This window comes from Carassius carassius, chromosome 26, assembly GCF_963082965.1.
Source record: "Carassius carassius chromosome 26, fCarCar2.1, whole genome shotgun sequence".
Classification (NCBI taxonomy): Eukaryota; Metazoa; Chordata; class Actinopteri; order Cypriniformes; family Cyprinidae; genus Carassius; species Carassius carassius.
In genome coordinates, this window is record NC_081780.1 from 10,852,744 (window position 1) to 10,867,777 (window position 15,034).

General features: G+C 35.8%; 1 protein-coding gene across 6 annotated transcripts in view; it reads right to left on the bottom strand.

Annotated features, from left to right (window-relative positions):
- dennd5b (DENN/MADD domain containing 5B) overlaps window positions 1-14,303 on the bottom strand; it is a 38,586-nt gene extending 24,283 nt beyond the window's left edge. For 2 of the 6 annotated variants that reach the window (XM_059511152.1, XM_059511151.1), the window contains exons 1-2: window positions 13,956-14,303; window positions 2,164-2,223 (exon numbers count right to left, since the gene is read on the bottom strand). In XM_059511152.1, the coding sequence (XP_059367135.1) occupies window positions 2,164-2,223; window positions 13,956-14,064 (169 nt within the window). In that variant the 5' untranslated portion in view covers window positions 14,065-14,303. The remainder of the gene's footprint in view (window positions 1-2,163; window positions 2,224-13,955) is intronic. The other 4 variants (XM_059511156.1, XM_059511155.1, XM_059511153.1 and 1 more) reach the window with 3 other exon arrangements.
- Window positions 14,304-15,034: the final 731 nt, after the last annotated feature.

Below are 15,034 nucleotides of genomic sequence, written 5' to 3' on the forward strand. Positions count from 1 at the left end.
TGCATTTTTACTACTACACTACAGTTATATTATTAAATATTATTTAATTATATTATAGTATTATTAAATATATATTTAAAAAAAAATGCATCAATAACCACATTTGTTTAGGATAAATATGAAGGTTCAAATCACACACAAGTTGGCACACAATGATGGTCTAAAAACAAGAGGGAGGCACTGTCACTTTCTACCATCATGAACGCAGCAGTTTCATGAGAAACCGTTGCTTTTCTGGCTCAGTGCATGCTACTGTGCCTTAAACAGGCCGACACATGCAGCCCGTGGTGTTAGATGAAAACAGCATAGCTTTGACAGCAAAACAAGCAGGAACACAGATTGGAAAAGCGCCATGAAAAGCATGTGTCATGCAGGATTTGGATCTGATCAGAGTTAAAATGCAAATTTTAATCAAATGAATGTGAAGCAGGCAACATAGAGTGTGCAGTTAGCATAAAAATATAAACAAGACAACTAACTGATGTTACAAGTACAATCTTGATGGGAGGAAAACTGTACTCAGGCAAGGTAATCAGGATTGAGCCTAATTAACAACCTAGCTCATGTTTTCTCATGTATGAAGATTATTTACAATGCCAGTGAACTAGCTGTGATTTGGCAGGAGAGACTGTGTGTCAGCCTTGGGCATTAACTAACAGGACGGGACAGGGAGGAGGAGATATCTACTAAAGCCCTTTATAACAGAGAGAGTCTGATGTCGCAGGCATACACGTGAGAGAGAGAGAGAGAGAGAGAGAGAGACACCATGAAGTGATAGCAGGAACAGCAGGAGAACAGCAGAAAAACAAGAGAGGGAGGGAGAAAGACAGGCAGTGTTGCAAGAGACAGGGAACTGATTTAAAATAACAAGCTGAGGCAAATGACCCACATTTAACTATGATGAATACTGCAAACCGAGAGAAAACGAGAGGAAAAGAGGAAGTAGTGAGGACCAAAAGCTAAATGACAACAATGACCCGGTTACACTTGGTATTCAGTCTTGGTTCATTCTGATCTGTAGCAATGTTTAATCAAACTTTGATGGATATAATGAAGTCCCGTACAGTTTTCCAAACTGAAAATCCCATTTCTTTCAGAAATACATCAAATTACAGAAGGTTGCAAATGACATTAATGTGTTTTTAATATGTCCAATCAAATGAAGTGGTAGTCAAAATCACATCTACATTAGATTTGTATATATTATATAAAGGTAAATATTAGTCTGTTCTGATGCAGCCTGGAGAGTTAAATGATAAATTAAAATAAGGGCTTTTAAGTGGTTAGAAGCAGCTTCAAAACAAAATAAATACTCAATCCAAAAAAGTGCATATATTTATTTGCACAGAACTGCAGCAACATTAAAACTGTGGATATTAAATGTATTCATTTCATTAACACATCTGACTGATAAATGTGAAAATAAAATAAACCATTATATACTATTGAAATTCTATAAGCTTTATACATTAAAATTCAAATGTTAAAAATGATCAAATTTGATATTTATTCTAAATGATTGAAAATTAAATACTATGATTTATACACTAACATTATATAATGTAATAATTTCAAAAATAATGAATGAATAATATAAATAATAATAAAAACAATACTAAATTTAATCAAATTAAAATAATTTTTTAAAAATTACATCTCTAAATCACTTATTTATTCATTTAATCAAGTATTACAATAACAAAATAATCTATCAAATTTTAACTCCACTCTTTAAATAATTCAATAAAATACTCATTTTAAAAACTGCAAGTGAATCTAAATCACAATATTAAAATGGACAGCATGAAATGTGTACATTAATTTTGGGATTTTGTGATTAGTTCAATATTTGGGAGAAGTGCCTGGTTGTTTTTGCGTTTTATCCATTAAGCAGTAATGCACTGATGCAGTAAGGAACCTACAGTATTTAGTCGATACCCTGCCCTCAAAGTCTATATACAAGCAGACACAGGGGATACATTTGGAAAGCATGTTAAAACCAGGTTTAAACCGCAATCTTTGTTGCCTGACTGTTTGAGATCAGGTCATTCAAGGTGGATCTTAATACCAGGTTTAATCAGGGACAAAATAACTGAGGATGGGAAATATAAATGGATAAATTTAGGGAAGCTTAGGGGTGAGGAGGTTAATGATGATGTTTACCTGCTGCCACGGCCTCTGGATCCCTGCCCTGACGATCGGCCTCTAGCCATTGGTACAAAGCTGAGATGGCAAACACACAAACAGACAAACAAAAAGCAAAAATGTCAAACCAAACACAGAAATGGAGAAGCAAACAAAATGGATGCTTGACTGAATCCAAAGTGCAATGGCTTTGCAGACACAGACAGCGTGTGTGTTATTTTGCACGCTGAGCAGTGATGGAGGTGAAGTGAGACATGTTTCACAGCCTCTGCTTTGGCGAGCAGCTTGACTGTAGGCCGTAATCTCGGTTGGGATGGAGACATCATGTTGTGCATGACCAGCAAGCGCTCGCAGAATATCTTAATGCTGGGTGTTAAAGGAGCACGACGAGGTGGTTAAGAAATATCTAAATGTGCAACCCACACACACATACACACATTCAAATACAGACTTCTATGTCTGGCTGGAAAGACATCTTCAGTTTGGACTCTAATAGTTTGGACCATCAAAATTGGATGGGTGTTCTACCCATTTTTACAAAACAACAAAACATTTTTTTTTTTATTATGGTTCAGAATGAGCCTCACTTTTAAAATACACAATGTTATTACCCCCCCCCCCCCAAAATAAAACAAAAAATAAAACCAAACCATGAAAAAAATATATAAATAAAAACAGAATTTTTTTCACTTGACAGAAATAAAAATACAAACAAACTTAAAATGAGAAAAAGTGCACACGCAAAACTACAAGATTTGCTCAAATAAAATAACAACGGTCACAATATGATTTTAGATTAATTTGTAATAAAATAGAAATTAAATAAATTATATAATGGGAAAGAACCGAGAATACATTAAAGATGACAGACTACTGTAATTTATATGGCTAAAAATATATTATTGTGTATAAGTAATGAGAATCTTCACTGAGAATACAGGTAATGAACAAACAATAAAAAAACCTAATCAAATATCCTTCAAATGTTGTACACAATATTAAAACTGTAATATAAAAAATAAAAGAGTTCTTCAAATTGATTTGAGTTGTTTATTAATTTTTACATTCCAGAGAGCCAGATGTGTTGTTCTTGAGATTCCCCCACACAGGAAGCTTCTGCTGTGTCTGCAGTGTTATGAACGGTATTCACAGGATGACTCAGCCGGTGTGTTACAAACAAACGTCACTGCTGACTGAATGTGAATCAAGCACTCTCTGAACTCACCCAAGATCCTAACTACCTCTGGAAATCTGTTAAATCCAGCACCTGCCGTACTCTTCCTTGCCTAATCAACCCATAGCACACATTTTCAAAGATGCTGAATGTTGTCTGCTACCTCTACAACACCATGTTTTTTGTACCACTGTATTCTTTACACTATCTTTGAGTACCAATACACTAATCAGTAAGTTTCATACTAGTGTATAAATATACATATTATAAATTAAAATCATCAGGTAGCACTCCAGCATTTTCCCCAAGTGCCCATAAAAGCGGAGCTATTTCTACATTAACACCTGGCAGCAGTGGAAGAGAGTATTGGATTTGTGATATTGAGCTTCAAAGTGCAAGAATCACTGGCCTCGTTCTGAGCACCATTCATTTTAAAAGTGCTGATGGAAGACAGAGAAAGAGTAAGGGACGGCACACAATGTCTCCCGCAGAGCCTTTGTCCATCCTCAACAGCGTTACGTAACTGAGCTCTAGCTATGTGCGTGTGTGTGTGTGTGTGTGTGTGTTTTAAATGCTGAGCGAGCACATTGTGAACACGAAACATTGGGGTCCTTTTTCTCCTCGCAGGGTTTGGCAGTGAGCACAGCTCCAGTGTCAGACTCATAACACATCTACTAAAGCTGTAATCCACAACAAGTCCCGGCCCGTCAAAACCTCACTGCTTTATCTTACTGCACCAGAAGCAAGAAATCAATTCACTTGTGGTTCAGCACTGAAATTTCACAGGACAAATAGCTTTAATTTGCTTGATAAGAGTTACTTTGAAAGCAAGTGAAGGGATGGAACAAGTAGCAAAAGTCTTTCATCTTCAAAAATATTTAATGAGACAGTTTCAGTTCCTTATTTAAAAAAAGAGCCTTGTAATGTAAGGAACATGCTTAACCTCAATCAGTCAAATATGAACACAAACAAAACAAAAAAACATGACAAGGCTGTGTAGATAATGTGTTGACTCCTATCAGCCGATTGCAGACATTCAGATCAAAGTTCACAGAGAAAGTAATAATCAGTGTTTACATCCACTTTTAAAAGTTCAATTTCAAAGTCTGACTAAAATCCTATCAGCTTTTTTTGTGTGAAATCTGACTAACAGCATATAGATAATGCGGACGATTTATCCCAGAATAAGATTTAGAAACAATGCTACTATGTACTTCCATTCTTGTATACTAAACATTTAATGCAGAGTGTATGGGATGACGAAACTAATATTCAAAAGTTTAAACCGTATAATTACCATGAAATACTAAAAGATAAACAACTGAACATTCATGTTAAACAGTACAGATACAAATCTGAGCTGAAGAAGCATATGAATCACACTGAAATCAAACGGTCACGTGGTGTTTGACAAATCTTATCTGAGGACACAGGTCAGCGAAGAGCTGGAACTTAGCCAATGAACAAAGTCAACATGACCAGTTCATGGTCTCTTTCAGTCTCACACACACAAGACCAAGCAGATTCAATTGCGTAACCTTTTTGACCTGGTCGAGATTTTAGATATGATTATAATCACATGAAATGTTTGCAATGATACCTTTGTGGTTGAAAAACTCAAAGCAACCAGAGACATTACATATCCAGACCTGCATCCATCTACTTTCTGAAACATTTCTATCTTTAAAAATAGCTTTTACTTTGAAAGCTGTATGCAATCCAGTCCACATACACAAAAACATACATTTATATGATGAAGGCTTCTGAATGGCCTTACCTCAGATGTAATCTATTAGGATGAGGGCCATGCAGAGTGGTAAAGATGTTATGTAAGTGGATTTCACACCCGTGACATAACTCAGCAAAGTTATGACAAATATTGCACATTCGGCACTATTCCACCAGCTTCTGTGCAGAGAGCTTTAAACCACTCTCATCTAGAGCAAATTATACTTATGACAGATATTCACCCAAAGTAGACAAACTTAAAAGTGCTTGAGTGACGTGATCATCCCATTTATCGCTGAACGTATACCTTGAAATGAAGACATCTTGTTATCAGAACAAGCATCTTAATGATGCACCAAACAATCTTTGGACCCCCTTTCTTTAACAAATACTAACATTTAAATTAATAATTTGATACTCTGCACTTACTGTGTAAGTTTTTTAGAGGCAATTAATATAAAGTGGAACTCTAAATCTGGTTTGGAAAACTGGCCTGTACAATCCTGGACTTGAAACCCTATTGAACATATCTAGTAGAGCTGAAACAACGAATCGATTTAATCGATTAAAATAGATTATTAAAATAGTTGTCAACTAATTTAGTCATCGATTCGTTGCTAAATAACTTTTATTTGCCGTAAGCGGCTCATTTCGTGCATATTTCAAATCTGCGGTGACCAAAGTGTGGCAGTAATGAGCCACCGGAGGTTTTACTCAGCCAGTACAAAAGGAGAAGTAGCGAATAGCCAATAGCTGGCCTTGTTTTATGTCACGTGCTTCCCGAACAGCGTCTCTGCAGCCATAGACATCATATGATGTCTATGTCTGCAGCATTCAGCGTGATGTGGGAGTACTTTACATTGAGCCTTTAAAAAAGAAGAGTAACCTGTAAACTCTGCACTACTGCACTGTTTAAGGGGACGTTCACATATCGCGTCTTTTGCGCGCTCAAGTTCGTTATTTCCAACACCGCACCGCATCGAGTTAAAAACATTTCAACTTTTCAGAATGCAGCAACCGCACCGCGGGTCATGTGACAAGAACTAACCAATCAGCTTCATCCTTTCCCGTAACAACGTGAAAAGCTCAGTCAAGATGAAAGGAACAGCTGATCATAGTTGTATATGGATTTCCATTTTGAAATAAATTTAGTAGCAGAGCTACTGCAAGCGATTTTTTGAGCTGCAAATCCATTTATCCTTTGCTGAAATTTCCGCGTCTTCAAGGAGAGAGCGCGTCATGGTTGCTTAGCAAAGGCAGACGCCTCAGGGGCGCTTCTGCGCGAGCGCTTTGGAAAGAAGGAGAAAGCGGTGCGCCTAGCGTTTTCCACGCGTTTTTAGGCGCGATTTGTGAACGGCCCCTAAGACTTTTATTTGTGCAGATTCTCCAGTACAATGTTGTTTGCAAATGTTTAGTCAAAAAAGCTGATAACATTGCTTTTTAACAGTTAACATTTAAAGCTTTACAAACATGTTCTGTGATCAGTTTGTAGTTTACCAGTTCAAAATTCAGTCGTGCAACCTAATTATGACTGAATGAGAGAGGTAAATGTTTAAAGATATTTGAAATGCACTTTTTTTTCTAAGTATTATTCACTGCTCTTTTTCACACAGCAGGTTTTTTGTGTGTGTCCTATTTTTTTTTCTGGACAACCTTCTGATGGATTTTACTTTAAATTGTGAGTTCCATTCAGGTTTCATGCCATTGGCACTTTTTTTGAAGGATTGTTTACAATTTCACAGCAAAAGCTATAAAGCTTTTTCCCAGTAAATAATAAAATACAATGCACTGCAATTTTATTCTGTTTTATCCTTATTCTTCGTGAAAATATGTTCTGAAAGATTCCTTAATAAGCTTTGTTCGGGATGTTAAACTACTTTAGGAGGTCTAAGGACTGACATGGTGAAAACGTTATTTGAAATCTCCTTGTGAAATTTGCTAGAGTATGGGTCAGTGTTCTGATTGCAGAAGAGTTCGACAAAGGATTACTAACACAATAAAACAACTCCAGGTATATTTTTGATGAGGATATGACAGTGCAAAATGGTTAAAATCTCTTAAATCTATGCTGAATGATAAAGACCATTTATTAATAATTTACTTGGGGAAAAAATGGAAAAAACTAAAATATAAGTACATAAACCGATTAATCGATTAATCGTAAAAAATAATCGACAGATTAATCGATTATCAAAATAATCGTTAGTTGCAGCCCTAATATCTAGGGTGAACTGACAGCAGGCCATTACCCAAAATTAGTGGCTCACTGATGCTCTTGTGTTGCTGAACATTTCATTTAATGTCGGCAAAAAAGTCATGGCATTGATCGTTCCTTTTGCTGCCATAACAGCTTCCAATCTTCTAGAAAGGCTTTCTGCTAGATGTTGGAACATGGATGCAGGGATTTGCTTCCATTCAGACTCAACATCATCAGTAATGTAAGGAACTGATATTGTGTGATGGCCTTTGATGGAAGGATTGTGTGATGGAAGGTTTATTTTGGTTTTATTCTATGCCGCACTTAGTAACTTAATTTTTTATGGGCATTTCTTTGTGTACAGGGTCATTGTTGAACAAAACATACCCTCTTTAAAATGTTGAGAGTTGGAAACACAAAACAAAATGCAATAAATAAATGAAAAAAAAGAATGAAAAACAAAATCAAAACAAAAACAAATAACAAACAAATTAAAAAACAAAACAAAAACTAACAATAAAACTTACAAAACAAGACCAAATAAACAAAATGAAAAACTAAAGTAAAAAGTCAACGCATCTAAAAATATTGTAAAATTTCACAAATAACAAACAAATTGGAAAAAAAACGAAATAAAAAAGTACATTTCACAAATAAATAAATTAAAAAAAACAAAATAAACCTAACAAAACAAGACCAAATAACTAACAAAATAAAAAATTTAACAAAAAAACTAAAATAAATAAAAACAAAGTGAAAAGAAATGTCAATGCATCTAAAATATTGTTAATTTCACCACTAAAAATAATAGAAACATGTTTTATATATTTAAGTTTTTACATATTCACAGTACAATTAAACTACAAGTTGTGAAAATGTGAATCGCATGTTTGTGGCACAGCATTGAACTTTACCTGAAATTCAGAGGAAGGCAGATTACAGTTGTACTGAGTCTCTGAGCAGATTATGCTAACAGGTTTACAAGACCCCCTCCCACATCTCTGATCATCTAAAATGTACTGGGGAGAGTAAAAGCATGACTCTGGTTTCAAAATAATGCAGGGTTAACGGTTGTAGACTAACATTAAAAAAAAAAAAACATTGAGTCCAATTCTCTACAATTCTCAAACTAATTTGCTGCTTATTAATAGTTAGTAAACTAGATGTTAAGTTTAGGTATTGGGTAAGACTAGGGATGTAGAATATTGTCATGCAGATTCAGAATATGTGCTTTATAAGTGCTAAATATTTAAGAACAGCCAATATGTTAATAACAGGCATGCTAATAAGCAACTAGTTAAAAGTAAGAATTGGTCCCTATACTAAAGTGTTACCAAACACAGAGTTTAAATACCCTAGGGTGGAACAGAAGAGGAAAGGTTCAGCAACACAACATTAGCATTTGACCCGTTTCCCCCCAATTCAGGATTATTCTGAAAAAAGAAAAAAGTCAATGGGGAGCCAAGGAGGTGTTGCAACATTAGCATAGCCATTGTCCCAATGTCCACGCTAGTGCTCACAGACAGATGGTCTAGTAACCAGTGCTCTTTATAGCTGTCCACTACTGCCTTGTGTCTCTGCAGAGCTAGCCAGCGTCATTAAGAAACAATGAACCGATGTACCACTTTGGACGCCTAGGTTTGTAAGTCTCATCTAGGCTGAAATATTAGGAGCTTTTTATGAGACCTCGACCCTCACCAGCTTCAACAGGTAAGTTTGAAGCCTTGTATCGTTACAAAAATGAAAAGACCCAGTGTGTCACCAAAGCTGACGTTAATGTGGAGAACAAACAAATATAAATATATCAGAAACCGAGAGTACTGATGGATATTGGATATAAATTCAAAAACAAAACAGTAAATCTTTAGGAAATTAATGACATTTAATATATATAAATTACAATGTTTTGATAGTGATTTTAGGTAATTTAGTTACACAAACTATCAGACTTCTATATCAGTGCATCATTTAATATTTTATTTCAAATTTACACAAAAATCTTGGGAAACCATTTGAAATGCATGTTAAACTGCAGAACATTAAAAGCAACTAGGGATTTCAGAAGTGCAAGTATAGTTTGGTATTGTGTTCCTCTCTGAATCCATGTATTTAGTTTTTGTATGACTCACGTCATTGCCACTAATGGCAGACACACTGCTGGCTGGGTAAAATGTACCTCTCAGCATCTAGATAGCCAAAGTACTTGTTACAAGGGACTTGTTTAGGGACCAAAACAAAAGTTAAATGGAGACAGTAGTTTCAAAAAGCACCACTCCAAATCAAGGGGACCAGATACCGACGATTCACTGTTATTGACCATTCATGGTGTCAAATCCTCAGTAAATAAGAGGTAATTCAAGAGACAAATGCCCTCTTTAGGTAGAGGTGTGAACAATGGAGACAGGCTAGTACATCAAAGATTGAAATATCTTCCTTTGCCAAAGCAGGAAAACACATTTTATTGATGGCACATCAAGTGAGACACAAGATGAGATAAAGGCCTGTAGGTGCGGAACATTTTGTAGGGAACTGAAATCATGATAAAAGTGCAGATCACTAGAGCGTAAAGATGTATGCATGTGCACAACTGCGATTAAAATTTTGTTTCATGTTTTCATTTCATTTGCGTATTATTGTTCATAAAATCACAATACAATAAACACAGAGGGAAAGCAATTTATTTGACATGTAGCAATCCTCTTTTCGGGGAGTCAAACGCAAGAGGCCTATTTATAGTCTTTTTTTATTCCACTCAGAGGACATACATGACACCCTTAGGCCTAGAATATGTGGCTAGAAGTGTTTGACAAGCCCTCCAAAAAACGAAACACATCCAGAGTTAAACAAGAACTGGCTAATGAGAATGGGACTGAAAAATAAACAGAAATGAAAGATAAACAGAGAAAAAGACATGAAAGATGGCCAGTCGTGCAGCTTGTTTACCCCAAATCACTTGTGGAAGTAATTTTGAGGAAGTTTACAATAAGACAGTTGCATTTTGAGATATGAAGTTAAATTGTGAAATAAACAATAAGAAATAAAGCCACACTATATTATGCAAAGATGCACTGTGAAACAAAGTCACTTTGATATACAAAGTTGCAATTACAAGAAATAAAGTCACCATGCACAATTAGGCGAAACAAAGTTGCACTGCGAGATATAATGTCGCAATTACTAGAAATAAAGCCGCCATGTGTGACATAAAGCCACATTGTGAGATACAATCACAACTACAAGAAAAAGTCATCTTAAAAATTGCAGTTACAAGAGAAAAAGTTGCATTGTGAGAAACAAAATTACAAGTAGATAATATAAAGTTACAATTATGAGAAAGTCACCAAGCACAATTAGGAGATACAAAGTTGCACTGCAACAATTACAAGAAATAAAGTCACCTTGCAAGACAGTCATATTGTGAGACAGACAACTACAAGAAAAAACCTCACCTTGTGAGACAAAGATACAACTACAAGAAAAAAAAGTCACCTTGTGAGAGTCAAATTGTGAGACAGACACCACTACAAGAAACAAAGTCGCCTTGCTTGACAAAGTCACATTGTGAAAAAGTCATAAGTACATAAAACAAAGCCACACAACCACAACATTTAACAAGCCTCTGCCATCAAGGAAAGGAAGCATGGCAACTCAAAATGAAACCAATCGAGGAGCCACAGTGTATTTGTGTAATGAAAGATCACTTCAATTAACCTCGACACAGTCAAAACAGCCTCTTAAATAAAAACAAGAAACAGAAACAGAATGCACAAAAACTGTCCAGTGAAAGGGCGACCAGCAGTGATGATTATGCGGAAAAGCCCAGGAAAGGGGGAGATAGGTCGTATGAGTGCAGGGCTCCTCTGGGATTGGTCGGCAGCACATTTAGTCATGCAGAAACACGCTGAGGTATCCAGCAGGAAATGTGTGTTTTGAACAATGGAAGCGAGGAAAGAGGGCCAAAAATATATCAGGAAAACAATCTCTCGCTCTTTCCATCTTCAAGTGGTTTGAATTACAAATGAGCGTTCTCATCTTCTCACAGGAGGTGCAACCAAAGCTACCCTTTAGAAACTAGGCCACCAGAGAATACAGGTGCTATGGGGTGGGGCGAGGGGGCTTTTCAAAACACTCGATATTGATCAAACAAGAACAGTAGGATAATCTTCAACAAAGGTTATGTTGTACATGGATCTCACATGAAGCATCTCACAATGCTACTCACAGTGTGAGTTCACATGGCTTATCTGAGCAATCCGGGGAGCTGATAAAATCCAAGCCCTGGGGACACTGGACACACACGGTGGTAAATTAATCAAGCTCAAACTGTTTAATCGTGATGAACTTTATCTGGGGAACCAGCCCAATCTCAGATCTGCTGAAAGAAAAGGCGGTTTTCTCTGTACAAACATTAACAAGATTTTTCTTGTTGTAATTATTGTAATTAATAATTGTGATTATTCTTGAGTGCTGTTGCGATGACCTTAAGATGCTCTTGACAAGGCTGTGGTGGCTAGGTGTTTGCTTAATACTCTAAAGTCAATTCAGTGCTAAAACGATTGTATCAAGTAGTACTGTATCTGCCACAATTTCAATGTAATTAAAAAAAGAAACCTATCAACACATAGTTTTTACAAACTTGTATAAACCTAAAAAGGATTTCATATTTCCCAGCTGTGGATAAGAATTTAACTTGCATTTCCCAGGATATGCCTTTAACTATTCGTATTTTATTGATTTTTACAAGTAGAACTAAACTTCTCTCTAAAACTCTCAGTTGAAAGCAAAAATAGAAGCTCTAAGCAGGTTCATCATTATGATGTGATCCCACATGGCCCGCTCTGCACTCTCTCGGTTTAAAGCAACACATCTAATCCACGGGAGCATCACGCACATGCAGCTTAGCTCTTCACACAGTTCCCCAGCAGTCTGCTTAACTGTGCCAGGCCTTTAAAGGTAGAGCAATCAGCACATCTGTTAAAACAAGGCCAGACAAAGATTGGAGAAAAACAGGGTAAAAGCACACAGACTGGCTGTTGGGATTACAAGTTACAGTTGCTTTTGGAAGCCGTGTTTTCTCTGACAATTACCCTTTCACTCTTGGTAAAAGCTTGTTGTGCTTTCAAATCAGGTTACAAGAAATGTGCATAACCGATATAAGGCAACTAGTACAAACACAAGGCTCTCTGTGCCAAAAACTCACCACACCAGATAACCACATAACATCTGGTATAAGTCAACCAGATCAAGTCATTTGAGAATCGTCTGTTGATACCAATCACAGTATGAGTGACTGAAATCAAAATGACAGTCATGTGCACTGCCCAGCACTGATTGATTGCTCAATGCAAGTCACTTTGAACCACAGTACTTTGTTATATTTTTTAAAACCTTTCAAGTTCAATAACCTTTAAGATGCATGCTTGTGATAAGACCAATATGATAACACCAATCAAACCAGCCATCATCTCTCAAAAACATTTAGTGTAAGTAAATAAATAATCAATTATAATAATTTATAATAATCTTCTTTCTTCCCATTTTTTGACATCTTGAATCCTCAGCTCTGTCTATATAACCAATATGTTCCCCCAGGTTGCCAACAATACAATTCAGCCCATTAAAACAGGTATCATCAGATTCCAGACCACTATGAGACAACCAAACATATTCAGGCAATCAATATGAGGATAATGATGATTGTTTTTACTGATGCTTTGAGGCATCTTTAAACATTAAATTCATCCAATCCCTCGTCTAATAGATACAGCAGTCTTCAGAGAACAGTGGGTGATTGGGAACATAATTGATTTCATGTTCTTTACTTAATTTACTTAATTTTTTATCTACGATCAATCAATATCATATATCTATCCATCCATCTCTACATACATCTATATCTAATAAAATATGATACTACATGTGCTATGGGTTTAATTAAGGTTACACAGTCTCTGTTTACATTTCATTTTTTTCATAATTGTAAGTAATTGTGCTCATATTTTCTGTCAGAACCATCATGTCAGCACTGTCACACAAATTATAAAAGGTAATATTTGAGATTTTAGACACATTTCCTCATCACAAAGAAACAATTTCCTAGTATAGAGTAACCAGCAATATCAGAAAAACAATGGCTACTGCATTTAATAAATGTGTTATATGCAAAAATGTGTTTATTTTCTCAACTGCAATATGACCTGTCTGACTGAATATGGTGAAAATGAATATGAAACTGTCTTGTAGTCTTAATACATGATGGATTTAATGTTATAACTCAGTTTTATGAGGTACGTTTGCCACGTTATTTTTTGTACATTTTGGTGAATTGAGCAGTATGCAGTATGAAAAACACATTTTGTAAGAAAACATTAGATTGAGCACAAACATAGGTGAAAACATGAACACTTTAAACATGAATCAAATACAATTCACTGATATCTGTATTTTGTAGCAAACATTGTGCAATGTCTCAAAAATCAGTGCGATTCTCTAATTTCTCAGGGTCTCTTGTCAAATTGGAGTCTGCTATTCCCAACCAAGAATATTAATACATTAAACGTATTTGAATGTCCGTGGAATGTCAGAAGAATAATGCGATTCAAGCAGCACCGTTTCTAAGAAATCAGTGCACGTTAGCTCGTGTTTGTTATACCTGATGTAGTGCGTTTACAATCACGCTAAAATATATAACACACAATAACTCAATCTTACCTGCCAAAGCATCGGGCTCCAGACCCGTTTCGTTGTCTATTCCGCATATAACAAAGTAATGTGCGAAGCGGCAGGGCGCTGACCCAGAGCCGCTCATAGTCGCACTCATCTCGGCACGAGCTGATCCGCTTTGTCCGCGTCTGTTATACAGACCCAACCAGCCCCATATCCAGCGGCCTTTAGGCAAATTAATTTAAAGCGCCGTTTTAATGAAAGCTAATACCTTAAATTTAGTGCGGTGAGCTTTGGAAAGCAGTCTATGTACGTTAGGTATAATCTGGTTTGGAGAGAGCTGGCTGATGTGTCTGTTTGAGAGTAGTAGCTGCTACAGAGCGCACTGACGCACCGCTTCAGCTGATCACACTCAGCCAATCAAGACCTCTCAATGTTTCGCCTCAAGGAACCTTATTTGTTTGAGATGGAGCGTGCAGTGATGTAACCCGTCTTTTAAATGTTGTGATTCACCGGCAAAAGAAAAAAAAAATCAATAGGCTACGCAAATATTTTTCATGCGAATTTACAGATAAGATACAAATATAATCAGATTGTCAATGAATTCCAGTACATTTCTGTTTCACAATAATTACTATAAATATGTATTTGTTCATGATTGTGAGAAAAGCAAATTAAGCTTTCCAAATGCCACACTTTCAAATACAGCAGAACCTATTTTGTGATACTTTATAAAACAAGCATATTACAATATCGCCCTCTGTTGGTTGAGTACCTTTGTATTTGTGTGTTAAATGATCCATTATCGTAATAATCTATTGGACATCACTCTATGTTTTCCAGTAGGCTAAAACGAATTAAAGTGATAATAAATGAAAAAATTACAGAAACAATAAATAAACACATAAAAAAAATAAAATAAATTATATGAACTCAATAATCTTCTTCACCCTTTTTTTTTTCAAAAATTCAAGGTCCCCCTCAGTATCCAACTATTCAGAGTGCTTTGTTTTTAAGACTTTTTATTTATTTACACACATTTAGAGAGTTATAGATTAAAATAAGTTACTAAAATAATTATTTTTAATTAATGATTATAAATTACCTAATATTTCTAATCTATCTAT